Source organism: Neophocaena asiaeorientalis, unplaced genomic scaffold, assembly GCF_003031525.2.
Source record: "Neophocaena asiaeorientalis asiaeorientalis breed wild unplaced genomic scaffold, Neophocaena_asiaeorientalis_V1.1 scaffold404, whole genome shotgun sequence".
In the NCBI taxonomy this organism is placed as follows: domain Eukaryota; kingdom Metazoa; phylum Chordata; class Mammalia; order Artiodactyla; family Phocoenidae; genus Neophocaena; species Neophocaena asiaeorientalis.
The window spans coordinates 542,993-557,305 of NW_020172589.1; the positions used below are offsets into that span (position 1 = coordinate 542,993).

The window sequence follows — 14,313 nt, forward strand, 5'->3', positions numbered from 1 at the left end:
ACAAGTGACTGTTGGTGGCAGTTGGGACTCTCCAACTTGGTAGACAACCCTGCTCAATACCAAAATGAATAGCAATTAAAATATCAGGCAATAATTGGAGTTTATAATATTGTGGAAGTAGGCCCAAATTCTAGGATCCCTAGGTATACAACCCAAAATTGGTCTTGAAAAAATAAAGTACATGTGGCTCAAAATCTTAGTTGGAAGAGAAGAATTAGGGATAATGCTCTAATCCTAGAGAAGTCTTCCAAGTCACCAGCATAGACATCGCCCTCTCAAAGTTACAGTCTCACGTCTACTCTGATGTGTCTTTAGGGGATACCTTCTGTTAAGAATATTCCCCCATAACTGACAGCTTGACTCAGTGTTTTTGTTGTTCATGCTGCCTTTTTTTTGGCTGCACAGTGCCGCTTGTGGGATCTTAGTTCCCTGACCAGGGGTTGAACCCACGCCCTCAGCTGTGAAAGCACAGAGTCCTAACCACTGGACTGCCAGAGAATTCCCTCATGGCTGCCTTTCATTCCCACTCCCTTGCTCATTTCAAGAAAGTTTAAAGGCAGCTTCTTTTTGAAAAGGGAGAGGATTTATTCTTGAATACAGCAGACCAAAGCGGTGACATCATTTCCCCCCAGTTGAGACATGTAAAAAGTGGAATTAACTGAACAGTAAGTCATCTATAGGGAAAGAAATCTTGTAGAAGCTACCACACTTAAGAGAAGATATTCATTTCCTTAAAAAATGCTCTCACTGTCTTGAAAGTTCTGTGGAGTATTTAATTGGACCCTATTAATAGTGGGTTAACATATAATTTTATATTTTCCAGGACCCTGAATCACCAATATGACTACACATTTGATTGGACAATGTTAAAACAGAAAGCAGCACAGCAGGCAGCCTCTTCAAGTGGGCAGGGTCAGCAGGCCCAAACCCCCACAGGCAAGCAAACTGACAAAACCAAGAGTAACATGAAAGGTTAGTAGCCAAGAACCAAGTGACGTTACAGGGAAAAAAAATTGAACACAAAATTGGGTAATTCATCCATTTCTAACAGTGTTAGATCGAGGAGGTGGTTTTAAAATACATAAAAATCTGGCTCTTTGTTTTAAAAAAAAGACGTCCTTGGAAAATTTGACTACTAACTTTAAACCCAAATGTCCTTATTCATATATATGTATATGTATTTTTATATACATATATGTGTGTATATTATTATCATTTCTCTTGGGATTTTGGGTCATTTTTAACAACTGCATCTTTTTTACTCATTCATTAACCCTTTCCAAAATAAACATTTGGTGTTGGGAATATGGTATAATCAATCAATCCAAAATCCTAGACCTAACACTTGTTGATTTTTAATAATGAATCTGGTTAGCCATGGTATTTTGACTTTCTTTCCAACTAACAGTGTTAAGAATTTTTCTGCATGTTAATGCTTTAGAATTAAAAATGGAAAATTGTGAACATGATCTAAGTTCAAGAGGTGAGTCTGGCATTGCCCCCGAAGTGTCTATCTTCTCAGTTGCAGAGCACCTCATTTACTCTTTTTTTTTAATTTAAAAAAAAATTTTTTTTTTTTTTGCTGTGTTGGGCCTTCGTTTCTGTGCAAGGGCTTTCTCTAATTGTGGCAAACGGGGGCCAGTCTTCATCGCGGTGCGCGGGCCTCTCACTGTCACGGCCTCACTTGTGGAGCACAGGCTCCAGACGCACAGGCTCAGTAGTTGTGGCTCACGGGCCTAGTCGCTCCTCGGCATGTGGGATCCTCCCAGACCAGGGCTCAAACCCGTGTCCCCTGCATTAGCAGGCAGACTCCCAACCACTGCACCACCAGGGAAGCCCTCATTTACTCTCTTAAATGCTCAAATAACTGAAGAGCTCGATATATCCTTACTTATCACAAAAATAAATCTCTCTTTTAGTTGCTGCTTAGCTTACATGTGTTCTTAATTTCAAAATGATTTTTTCTTAGGGCGTTACTTTTTTTTTTTTTTTTACTTTTTTTAAATTGTACAAATATTCAGGGTCTAGGGGTCTACTGTAGAATTGAATTCTGCAGTTATTCCTCGCAAATTGAAAAAAAAACAAACTGGGGCAAATGCCACTGAGCTGCTAGTCTATTTCCTTTCTATATCTCTCTGGCACTCTTAGTGCTACTAAGGAGTAGAACTGTTAGGGCACAGTGCCATTTCTTATCACTGTTGCCATACAGTTCAACTCCTGTGTTTTATGTTTTTTGTCTGTTTTTCTTTTCCCCTTTCTGGGGCTTACCTCCTGATACCTGCCTACTTCCTGGAAGTGGTGGGCAGATAAGGTTTGTTTTTTGGTTTCTAATTACATAATTTCTGAATCACTGCTCTGATCTGAACTTGGTCTTCTTTGGTCCATATTTTTACTGTTGCAATTAAAAAATTTTATAATTTAAAAATAGGCTCTAATCTGAGGATACTTTTCAAGTAGTATAGTTAACTGATGTCATCCTCCTCCCAGCAGCTCATCTATTAGGAATGAAGTTGAGGTACTTCGTTTCCACGTTTCTGGGAAGGATCCACAGTTGGAGGTTTAATGTAGTGGGAGTTCTTAGATGAGGAAGTTTGAACTCAAGATAACAAACACTAATGCTTGCCCAGTGCTCTACCTCTGCATCATAGTTGGAATTTAATTGTCCCTTTTGAATGTTTTAATCATTATATAACTAATCATATTGTCAACAGGTTCTTAATGAGGTAGGTGGCTAGTATTGCTGAGAAGTGGTCCTGCCATTTAGGTAAGACCACATAGACTCTAAACTGAGGACCTGACACCTACAGTGTATTTGCTTTTTCTCACAAAATGAAACCAGTTTTTGACTAAAGTTAGCTGGGATAATAGGATCATCACAAGTTGCAGTTTCTAGAACGAAAATTAGGTTGAAATCTCATCTGACCTAGAACATTGCACTTCAGGCATTCAGCCTTCAGAAAGAATTACTTTATTTTGAGCTAATTTCCTTGTTAGTTTACTGTGTGTCTCTTACTCAATAAACAAGCAAAATTTTTGTCCTGCCTTATCTAGGTCTTAAAGATGAGAAGTTGGATCCACTGAGTTAGTATGTTTCATTGGAAAAAACTGTAATTAAACTTAAGTTTAATCCTTATTTTGTATTGTATTTTTCATAAAAGCAATTTAAAATCTTATAAAAATTTCATAGCATTATTAGACACTGGGGTTATACAAATATCACACAGACATGAATTTGTAAAATCTTGAAAATTTGGACTTTTCATAAAACCCACCACATATCACTGACTGCTTTCAGAAATGTATTTCCAGGCAGTATGTTTTGACTCTTAAGCAAAATATTGCTTGCAATTAAAACATGCCACTCAACAGAATACAAAGAACAAAATTCTTTTTAATCTTTGACTCATTTTATTTTGGATATAAAACTTAGTGCCCTAAACAACTCTTACACAACCCCCCCCCCATATATAAAGCCATGAAAGCATAGCACAGTTGAGGGTGGTGTGAAATAAGTATGGGGAGTCTATTTCCGCTAACTAACCTCTACCCCAACCCCATTATATGGGTCATCCAGTAAGAAATCTCCTGTGAAGCCTGGAGTTTGAAAATAACTAGCTTTACTTACTCCTGATTCCAGTCTCTAATAAGGGTGTTTGAAAGCATATTCTCTTAGGATTCCCTACAGTAAGCTTTTATTCAAGGAAGAGCTCAATGATTCATTGATTTCAAGAAATCTTTTCCGTGATAAAAAAAAATCGTATTACATTTTTCTAGTTAAAATTTTAGATGTGCTTTTTAAATATATCATTTGTTATTCATGAGTTACCCTTTCAGGGGTTTCCACATCAGAGGATTCAGTATCTTAAATGGATCTTCAGCAGGTAAATCTCTATATTGCAGACACATACATTCCTGGGGAAAAAATCCCCCAAATGGTCGCTTTTACTAATATGTTTTCTATGATAATTTTGGAAAAATCTTTATCTGATGCTTCTTCCATTGAAAGCTATAAGTTGTTTTAGCAGTTAACTAATAAGAATGTGCAAAGACTTTAAAGTCTGACTTATTCAGCTAAGATGGACTTATATGTAATAGACTTGTATTTACTCTTCTAAAGAAAAGATCTTTTGAAATATTCCATTTTGAAGGCCATCAAAAGACTACAAGGCGTCTCCACTAATGCTCACTATGATCTGTACTGGTTTTAAGTGCTCAGGTACCACAAGACTACAGTTACTGTTTTTATACACGTTAAAGAGGAAAGCAAAAGATAATACATCTGATACACTTCCAAATTCATTTTCACTCCCTTTTCTTCAACTATATTTGATTATAAGGAAAGTACTTTTCAAGACATATAAGAAGTAAAGGAAAAAAATATTTTTAGGACATTCAGAATTCACTTAAGTTCACCATTTCTTTAGTTGAGGGCAGAGATGGGGAGAATTGCAGAAGGTAGTGAAGCCAAAGGTGGATCCTCTCCTAATTCTACTATTCTCATCATCTTAACCCATCTGTTCACTATTCCAGTCATTGCTACTAAACATAGTTTTATCATAATATATATGGATGTCAAATTGTTGGCATTTAATAGATTAGAAATATTTTTTCCATCACATTATCCTACATGTTCATGGTCTTCCTTGATTTACCTTCCAGTATTTACTGGGCTTCACTTACCATTTATGTCTAGCTTAACTTTTTCTGACTTCACCAATTGCTGCTAGGAACGTGGCTGGTCATTCAGCAACGTAAACCATATCACAGGGGAAGACCTTGAAATATCTGGAGAGACTGCTCTGCTCCGAATACTCTCAATCCAAAGAGGTGCCGAGGAGCTGCATCTGTTTGCTGAAATTTTTGTCAGCTTTTTTTCACTGTGGACAATAAAGCTGGAGAGAAAAGAACCAAATAACCCAACAGGAAATAAAGATGAGTGCTTAAGAGTTGATTTGAAGTAATCTGAAGCCCACATCTCAAAGGCTTGCTGGACCTATCACACTTTTCAACTTGTCAGATTGAAAACAACTGTCAGAAGACCTAGAAGAGTACAGTGTTGCTGTGACTCAGTGGTGTATAATGCAGACCATCTACCAGTTGGGGAAGGAATCAGTTGTAACAGGTATTTTAAAATTCAGCATCCTTAGAAATCTGTAGCAGAATTAATTCTGTAAAAGAGAAGACAAAAGAAATCAGGTCATCAGTCTTTTTTTAATGCAGCTTAGGGATGATGTACCTGCTATACTTAAGTTGTCATTTATCTTATTTGTAGTGATAAAAATAAAATTTATTTCCTTTATCTTTCCCAACTAAATACTATTTTAATTTCTGTGGAAAAGGAAGAGTTATTTTAGTTTTTGTTTTTTCCTTCAACTTTTATACTGTCAGTCTGATTCAGAATTCTCCAAGCTTGATTCTGATTCTATACAACCAGAAAAACCACACAAGCATATTACAGGAAAAGTTAGTTAATATAAATGGCTTTGCATAGTGAATGTAAATATTATAGTCAAAATTAATTTTTAAAAGTTATGTCTTATACTGTGAAAGGATTCTAAATTTTAAAAGCTCATCGCAAACTTCCTAGCCTTACTATTACATAAATATATCTTTGAACTAGTTTGTGGTTCTGTTGAAAAACAAAATCAAGTTAATCTGAAGTTAATTTACAGATAGGAGCAGATACATACTTTCCAGATTTCAGACTGAGGGATAGAATCTCCTGGTTAGTTGTATAAAAATAAACATTCTTTCTCCTTTTGCAGATTTGTAAAGAAAACTTAAATGTATCTATTAAGTCCTGAATTTGTCACATTAATTCTCCAACCCTGTTTTAACTCCTCCCCCCCCTCTTTTTTAGGAACAAAGGGATTCATTCCTTCATTCCTTATTTTAACTGTTGCAGTGAAGATGGGTTTTTGGACTTTAGAAACCAGGAGACACCACCTAAACTACAAGACAAACCAAGGACTAATTGCACACTGAGGAAAAGAATACTTAGTACTTGAAGATTGAATCTTGAATACCTGCTGAATGCTCCTATTGAGATTTTTCCTAAACAAGCATCTGTAACATTTTAGGACAATTCACCGGAAAAACATTGATCCCTGGGTGGAATATCCTACCATTGGCCAGTCTGAATCTGGATTTGACTGCTCTATTCTACCAGGAATATTGTTAGGCTAGCCTTTAACCAGCCCCTAAACAATTGTAATCATTAATTGACCCAGCAGTTCTTCAAATATCAGATTAAAAGATGAACAGATACAATTCTTATCCCTATTAAAGACACAAGAGTTTTCTAATATTTTGACTGACAATGTAACTTATGTTTTCTTTGTAGTTTGTTAGTGACAGTGGTTTTCATTTTAATTCTGTTTGGATATTCAACATAGTACAGGTTTCCCCTGTCTGAAAGTAGGGCATTCGAAACCTCCCCTAAGCTAAAATGGCATAAAGCAAAGAAGCAGTTACCTTAGGATACATGTTGCTGATAAATTGAGATAATGCATAGATGCTAACGGACACAGTTCAAAGCTGTGGCGGCTTGAGGCTGATGGTAATTCCCAGGGAAAGAACTTGGCCGTGCCTTTATCACTCCTCAGGAGTGCCATTATCACTACTCAGGGTGCATGCTGCCTCTAGGTTTGCTGTGAAACGCTGAATGCTATTTTTGCTTTTTTCGTAAAAGCAAAAAATCTTTGGTTAGTGAAAACAGGTACTAATGTACTAATGTAGGCCTTTCATAAAATGTGAAGTGGCATAAAGCGAACTTTTTGAAAAGTAGGGGGATACCAGTAATTATTCAGTATCGTGTAATTGTGTAAAAAAGCTACAGTAAAAGAAAACCCAACAATTTTAGTGGTTGTGAAAACATTTTTATTGTATTTAATGATAATTGCAGGACTTGAAACCAAATGCTCCTCAGGATAAGGGTCATTGCTATTTAGCTAATCCATAGTTTTAATTTGCTTTAAAATATTCCTGTATTTTAACATTGGAACTAAGTTACAGTATATGGTCAGATTTTTTAAAATTTAATTCAGGTTTGATTTGACAGCCTTTTCTTTTTGTGGTTTTACACTGCTAATCCTATTTAATAACATGCATCAGAAACGTAGTATTCCTGTGGCAAAGTACATTTTCAGAAAATTTCATTATCTTTCACTTTTGGCATTTGCTTTATGAACTTAGTGCTAGGACAGGCAGCAAAAGCCTGTTTTGCACCTACTCTGTTGTTAAGGCATTGTGGAGAGACAGAAGTATAACACTGACATCTTTGTCTTCGGAGCTTGTCACAATATAGTTTTCAAATGAATGAAGATGACTTTCTGCCCTCAAATGAAAAAACCAAGGCATACATGCATGAAAAGTAAATTACAGAACTATTTCATTTATCCCACAAAGCCTGCTGGAGATGATCCTGCAAATGTTGAAGTATCAAAAAAGGAGCAGCTTATGATTGACAAAAACATGGTTTGTGCTGAGGAAGTGAGTGATTAGAGTGAGCTAGAATGAGCTATATAGGTTGGCTATAAGAGGAGGGATTGGACCAAGGGTCATTGATGACTTAAAGGAGGCCTGTAGGTGAGAGAAGGTGCTGATGAGATTTTCATGATGTTGAGACAACATATTCCCTTTAGCTATAGATAAAGCTTGTAGGTATTAGAAATGGGTGTATTTCCTCTGATTGCCTTCAGCTGTAGATAGAACATGCAGCTATTATTGCCTGAGCCTCCTATTCAAACCTGCCTTTATGTGGAAGCCCTGAGGTCTAATTTGTGGAGGAGGAGAAGTGTATTTACAGGGTGGGGAGGCTTGAAAGTAAAGCCAGAAAGCCTCGTTTACATTTTCAAATCTGTGGTAAAAAAAACTAGTCTCTTTAGTGTAACTGATAGACGTAAAGAATTTTTAAAGGTCTAAGGTTTCTGTATAAAAATCATATACTTACCAGGTTTGTGTTCAGTGGAATAACTCAGATAATTATGCCTTGAATACATTTATTATTAAAGCCTTTTGTTCCTCGTTTGTATCAAATAATGTACAGAAAAGTTCCTGCTCACAGTATGATTAAAATTACTTTCTAGTTGATAAAGCAATCTTATTTTTTATTTATTTGACTAATAAACACAATGTATTCTAGGTACTAGAAATACAGAAGTAAACAAAAACAGGCTTATTGGAATTACCACTAATTCTCTTGAGAACTGTATGCTGGACGGGAAGGCTTTAATTCACTGTATACCACTCCTGCCTAGAGGCATCCAGTACAGAAGTTTCTGGGTTTTTTTATTTTAAACGCTAACCTGACCTAGTGATTTTCAAATAGATGAAAATAACGTATGAGTTACCATTCTAAAGTAATTATTTCCCTACTTTGGGTGTGGTTAAGAAAATTTTTTTAACTTGGAGTTTAACATTCTTTTTTTCTGTTTTGATTTTTTTTTTAATAGGTTTCTAAGCATGAATCAAGGAACAGAAGAAGCAGAGCAGATGATCGGAGCAGCATTTGTTTCTCCCCAAATCTAGAAATTTTAGTTCATTATGTACACTAGCCAGTGGTTGTGGACAACCATTTACTTGGTGTAAAGAACTTAATTTCAGTATAAACTGGCTCTGGGCAGCACTGGTGTTGCTGTGTCCTGAGTTGTAGCCGCTGTAATTGTGAATATTAACTGAGATAGTGAAACATGGTGTCCGGTTTTCTATTGCATTTTTTCAAGTGGAAAAGTTAACTAAATGGTTGACACACAAATTGGTGGAGAAATTGTGCATATGCCAATTTTTTGTTAAGATCTTTTATTTTGAACTATACTGCTTTGAGATCTCATTTCAGAAGAACGGCATGAACAGTCTTCAGCCACAGTTGTGATGGTTGTAAATGCTCACAATTGTGCATTCTTAGGGTTTATCCATCCCTGGGGTTTGCAAGTTGTTCACTTAAAACATTCTTAAAATGGTTGGCTTCTTGTTTGTAAGCCAGCTGATAATGGTAGCAACCAAAGATTCCAGTGTTTGAGCATATGAAAGACTCTGCCTGCTTACCTGTGCTAGAAATAACAGCATCTAAAGTGAAGACTTAAGAAAAACTTAGTGACTACTAGATTATCCTTAGGACTCTGCATTAACTCTATAATGTTCTTGGTATTAAAAAAACAAGAAAAAAGCATATTTGTCACAAAAATTTAGTTAACATCTTAAACTGAACATGTATGTATGTTGCTTAGATAAATGTAATCACTGTAAACATCTATATGATCTGGGATTTTGTTTTATTTTGAAACGGGAGCTTTTTTGTTTACAAGTTCATTAAAAAGTATAAACTGTTTCTCTAAGGAAATGAGATTTTTTTTAAACAAAAAAAATGCCTTGCTGACTCACTATGAAATCAAAATCTCCCCAATTTTTTAATAGACTACTTCAAGTCATTTGTTATGTAATATTCCTTTGCGAATCATTTTAGATTTAGTGTCATGACTTTTTCTCAGATTTTTTATTTAAAAATATTTTTTTTCCCTGAAGCGGAAAGGCATTCTTTCATTTTTCTTTTTTTTTTTTTATGACTTGTAGGCACAATACCTAGTGCTGCAGCTGCAACTGCCAGGACTTGGTATTGTAACTTTTGCAGCCTCAGACTAACAGCTGGACTGATTTTGAATAAGAATGAAAGCGTTAAAGGGTTTAACTACAAAATAAAACTATTGTTTAAATTCCTTGTTGATTGGCTCTAAGCTGATTGACTCCTAACCTTGGAGAGCATCATACCCTGTGAGGTTCTTGTGATTGCTGACCCTCCCTATCCCCCACCCATTTCTATAAATTATCTGCAGTTCATCGCTCAGTCTTATGTGTGGCTCTTTTCTTTTTCTGACCCAAGAGAAAGAAAAGCTTAATAACTAATTCATTAGTGTAATTTATTCATTTATAGCACATCAAGATAAGTTAAAAGAACTTTTGTCTAAAAATGCTGCCAGGCGCCTATTTGTGTAAATGCAGGTATTTTGTAAAATAACCTTGAAATTGACATGTGTTTGGTCAGATTGTGTCAGGTTTGTTTTCTTCCTTTTTTTTTTCTTTTCATTTGAAAACTACATTAGCAATAATTAATTCAGTGATGACCACATTCTGCCATTAAAAGATACATTAGCACCATCATACTGCAGAAATCTTAATGAGTATGAACTTTGGGGTAGGCAGCTTCTTTGTTTCCTTTCTATCCACCCGTGTTGGTTAAGGTATTTGTTTCTTGACTAATAAACCCTTTGATACTTTTAGCCAGAAATCAGTCTCATAAAGCTATTTTTGAGTATAGTTTGTGTAAAATAAAAATGTTTAGCTTTGGTAATAACTTTTCCAAGCTGAACTCCCTCTAGCAAGATATTTTTCAGTGCTTTTATTTACTATGCACTTAGACTATGCACTTTTTCTGAAATATTTTTGTAACACTTTTTTGTATTTTTGCCATTTGAAAAGGTTGTGGTGTAGTTGGTCTGTAATTAAGTTGCAGATTTAAAACTGCTGTTAGCTTTGTAAATCAAAGTATAGGTGTTTTTGTCCTGGTATATTGTCATTCCATCTGCAGCTGGAGCTGGAATACCATTGATCTTCTAGCTACCATTCATTTTCTTCACAGTTCACAAAAGAAGAATGTGAAATTCAGTGAATGCTGTTACTAATCCTGTCGGGAGATGAATCTCATTTCACCAAAATTAAATTATGTTTTTCCACTAAAATGATGATACAAGTTGAAGACACATCGCTCTGAAATTGGAAGACCTCACCACTTAAGGCTCCGCAGTGGCTTACTCAGCTGAACTCTAGGTTACTGCTCTTTACTTTGTTCACCCATTGGGGGGTGCCGTTTTTTAAATGTTGGGAGATGGTCATTCTAACTACTGTTGAATGTCTGTTTTGGGAAGGTATAACAAGAAAATAAAAAAGAATATATATGAAGGGAGAGACTGGTTATCTCCTCCCATATGGTTGTGCTCATGCTCCTACGGCCTGCAAGTGGAATTTTGGAGGATTGCTTTTACTATTATTTTCTATCAACAAATATTAAGAGATTTTTCCTATTTCTACTAGTCCTTGCAATGTTTTGAGCAGATTATACTTTAATAATTATAAATTTAATTCCATTATAATAAAAATACCAAACAAAAGGATTTTAGAATCCAAGCCACTGAGCTAGTTTTCTCTTAACATTTGCTGAAATATTGAGATTAACGTTCTTGTAACTTGACTAGAGTGAACCATGGGAGGGGGTGGCCTAGATGTTTTCAGCTTACCTCCTAAAAATTTGCCAGTAGTTTGTGAGATAGTTGACTCTTTCTGAGCCAGACTGATAGCAGAGCAGTATTTTAGGTTTTCTCTTTGTCAGTTTTTAGGCAATGATAACCATGTGACCAATGTGTAAGTAGGTCCGTGAGGTATAGTAAAATGTTACAAACATAAAAATTTTAGGTATCTCAGATGTGCTGTTCCTTTTGAAGTGAGACTATACTATAATCACGTGATGGTTGCTCACAACATTTGGGGGATTCCCCCCCAAAAAAACTTCCACTCTTCTCTGGAATATATTTATTGACAAACTTTTAGTGCACTTCTCATCTTTCAAACAGCCTAAGATGGCGATGAATTGAGTGTAACTTGATCTAATCAGGCTATGCATTTTGTATTTATTCATCAGATAGTATATTGTTGAAGTAAAATGATTTATATTCTGAAATGACATGCTAGGCCAGTTTTAAGGACATATGCAAATGGCATAGTGGAAATGTTGAGCACTATCAGAGCCGTTAGAGAAGCTAGCTGTCCCAAGACACATTTTAAGTTGGTCAGATTCACTCTGTCTGTCACTTGGGGCTGTGGACCCACGGTGGCTGGAGTTCTACGGTGAGAACAAAAGTGCAGCAAGTTTGAGAGACGTGGGAATTCACACTTAATTCTGTTGTTTGGTCTCTGCTCCTTTTCAGCCAGGTGGGGCAAATTGTTCATTATACCTTTTACCAAACGAGATCACTTAAAGAGGTTTTTCAAGAAGCTCCAACTACGTTGTTGCCTTTCCTGTACATCTATCTGGATTGAAATTTTGAAGAAATGTTTGTAATATTAATGATTGTTTTTAGTATTGGGAGCAATGTTGAGATACTTGGTGTCAGTACCACCCAGGACCTGAGAGTCAAAGCACCTAACTCATTAGATGACTCCTACATGAGCAGAAGAGTAAAATGGAGGTGGAGAGAGTCTTAAAGAGACCAATATATCTGTGTCCTTCATCGTGCGGAGGCTAGCCAGAGCAATATAAATCATAGTTATTCATCTGATAGTTAAATTAAGGATTTTTATCTGGCCATTTATCATTCCAATCATGTGCATTTTTCATAGGTAAATATTTGTAAGAAGAGTTTGAAGAAATGATTTTAGCTGTTTTCCATCACAGTGCACCTTCCAGTTTGACTTTAGGATGTCAGAAACTGCACCAGCTGCAGAATTCAAAGGTGACCAAGATAATTCCATTTTAACTCACCGTGTAGTAGAGGAGATAGCAATTTTGTGCCCCTAAGTTACCATTACTAAAGAGTGAGCATTTGGATGCTGTGGGAGCAGTTAGCAGGGACATCTAACTCTTGGCGTTGTTTAAGGCTTTTGGAAGAGTAGGCTAGAAGTCTAAGCAAGTGTGGGAGCAGATTCGTTAGATGGGGAGCAGCAAACGAAAGATGTGAACTCTACAGATAGGTAAGTGTGGCGGGTAGAGAATAAAATACAGAGCCATTTAAAGAATGGACAATATTGAAAGCACCCTTTGGAAGGACCACAAAGTATTGATTGAGGGATAAATTGGAGGTTGGGAACCCATTTAAGTTGTTGTAAGAGACCAGGATCATTCCACAAAAGGAAAAGCATTGTGGAATACCTGTGACTGAATAGGAAACTAACCTATCCAGAGAGTCCAAGCAAAGAGAATATAGCAAGGGAGGATTAGATCATTCATTGGGACTGAAAAGAGGACGGAGTTTGAACTCCCATTGTTCTTAGAAAATCATGAGAAGTGCTGTAAAAATCATATGAGAAATGGTGAAGCATCTTACCTGCTGAAAGTAGTAAGAATCGTGGTTGTATTTTAGAGGCATTTGTATGGTTCAGTTCTCCAACATGGTGACTGTATTTCATTTGGAGGAAGTGGAAAGAGGTCATTCCATTTTAAGATGAAATTTAGCAGTTCTATGAGTTGCTAACCTTCAAAAACGACTCTATTTGCCTTTAGCAAAATTCAGGTGTTTCATATCTACATTTCTTTGATGCCATTAAAAATGTTAACACAGATTGCTTTAACTTTATACTCAGGAGACAAGATAAAAATTTTTCTTTTCATTGATGAAATAAATTGCCCATTTATCTACTAAATAAATAATATAGTCATTGTTCAAACCAGCAAGACAAGCAAGAGCTTAATACTAGGTCATCTTAGTGAACCACGTCAAGACCCTGTGTTTTATATAGTCCTTTAGTTGACAAGGTGCTTTTTAAGCTTTTTCATTTTGTAATTTATCTTGATATTATTTAAAACAAAATTACAAGAATAGTACAGTGATCCCCTTATGCTCATGACACAGATTCATCAGTTGTTAATATTTTGCACCATTTACTCTACTGTTTGCTCTTTAAACATACATTTAGCCATTTGAGAGTGGGTTGCAGAATCATGACCCTGTACACTAAGTGTAATTTCCTAAGAACTAAGATGTTATTACCTTAACCATGGTGCGATTATCAAAATCAGAAATTTTTAATATTGACCCGGCTTTCTAGTCCAGTCTGTTCAGTTTCATCAATTACCCCAGTGTGTTTCATAACTTTTTTTTTTTCGAGTTCTGTCACAGATCCAACAAAAGGATCATTTCTTGTGCTTTGGTTGTGTAGCGTCTTTTAATTGGGGACAGTTCCCCACCCTTTGTCTTTAATGAGTTTAGTATTTGTGTGTGTCTAGGTAGTAATGTTTCATTTACTTCCCAGCTGTGTTCACTGAGGGCTTGCCTAGAATCCATGGTATTACAGTAGCAGTGAGCACACCTAACACCTAGATCTTGATTCCTAAATACTAAAAGAAACCATGGCTCCTTGGAGAAATGTTTGACTTCAGGGCTGGAGCAGAGAAAGTACAAGATGAACCTGGAACGTTCTTTCTGCCAGAAAAAAAGGAAATCTCAAAAAGTGATGGGTACATGTTGGCAGGGACACAGGAGTCACTTGAAGGGTTCTTACTGGCCAAATCTATCAATTACATTAGCAAAATAATGATAGCAACTTACC

The 14,313-nt window shown here is 36.1% G+C and overlaps 1 protein-coding gene across 8 annotated transcripts in view; it reads left to right on the forward strand.

Moving 5' to 3' along the window:
* CSNK1A1 (casein kinase 1 alpha 1) overlaps positions 1–10,954 on the forward strand; it is a 49,116-nt gene extending 38,162 nt beyond the window's left edge. For 2 of the 8 annotated variants that reach the window (XR_003002321.1, XR_003002323.1), the window contains 3 exons: positions 824–972; positions 4,728–5,122; positions 5,861–6,307. Coding sequence is in view for 5 of the 8 variants with exons in the window: in XM_024738283.1 (XP_024594051.1) it covers positions 824–972; positions 8,454–8,461 (157 nt within the window). In the remaining 3 variants the exon portion in view is untranslated. Of the gene's footprint in view, positions 1–823; positions 978–4,727; positions 5,123–5,860; positions 6,308–8,453 lie in introns of those variants that run through there. The other 6 variants (XM_024738283.1, XM_024738286.1, XM_024738285.1 and 3 more) reach the window with 4 other exon arrangements.
* Positions 10,955–14,313: the final 3,359 nt, after the last annotated feature.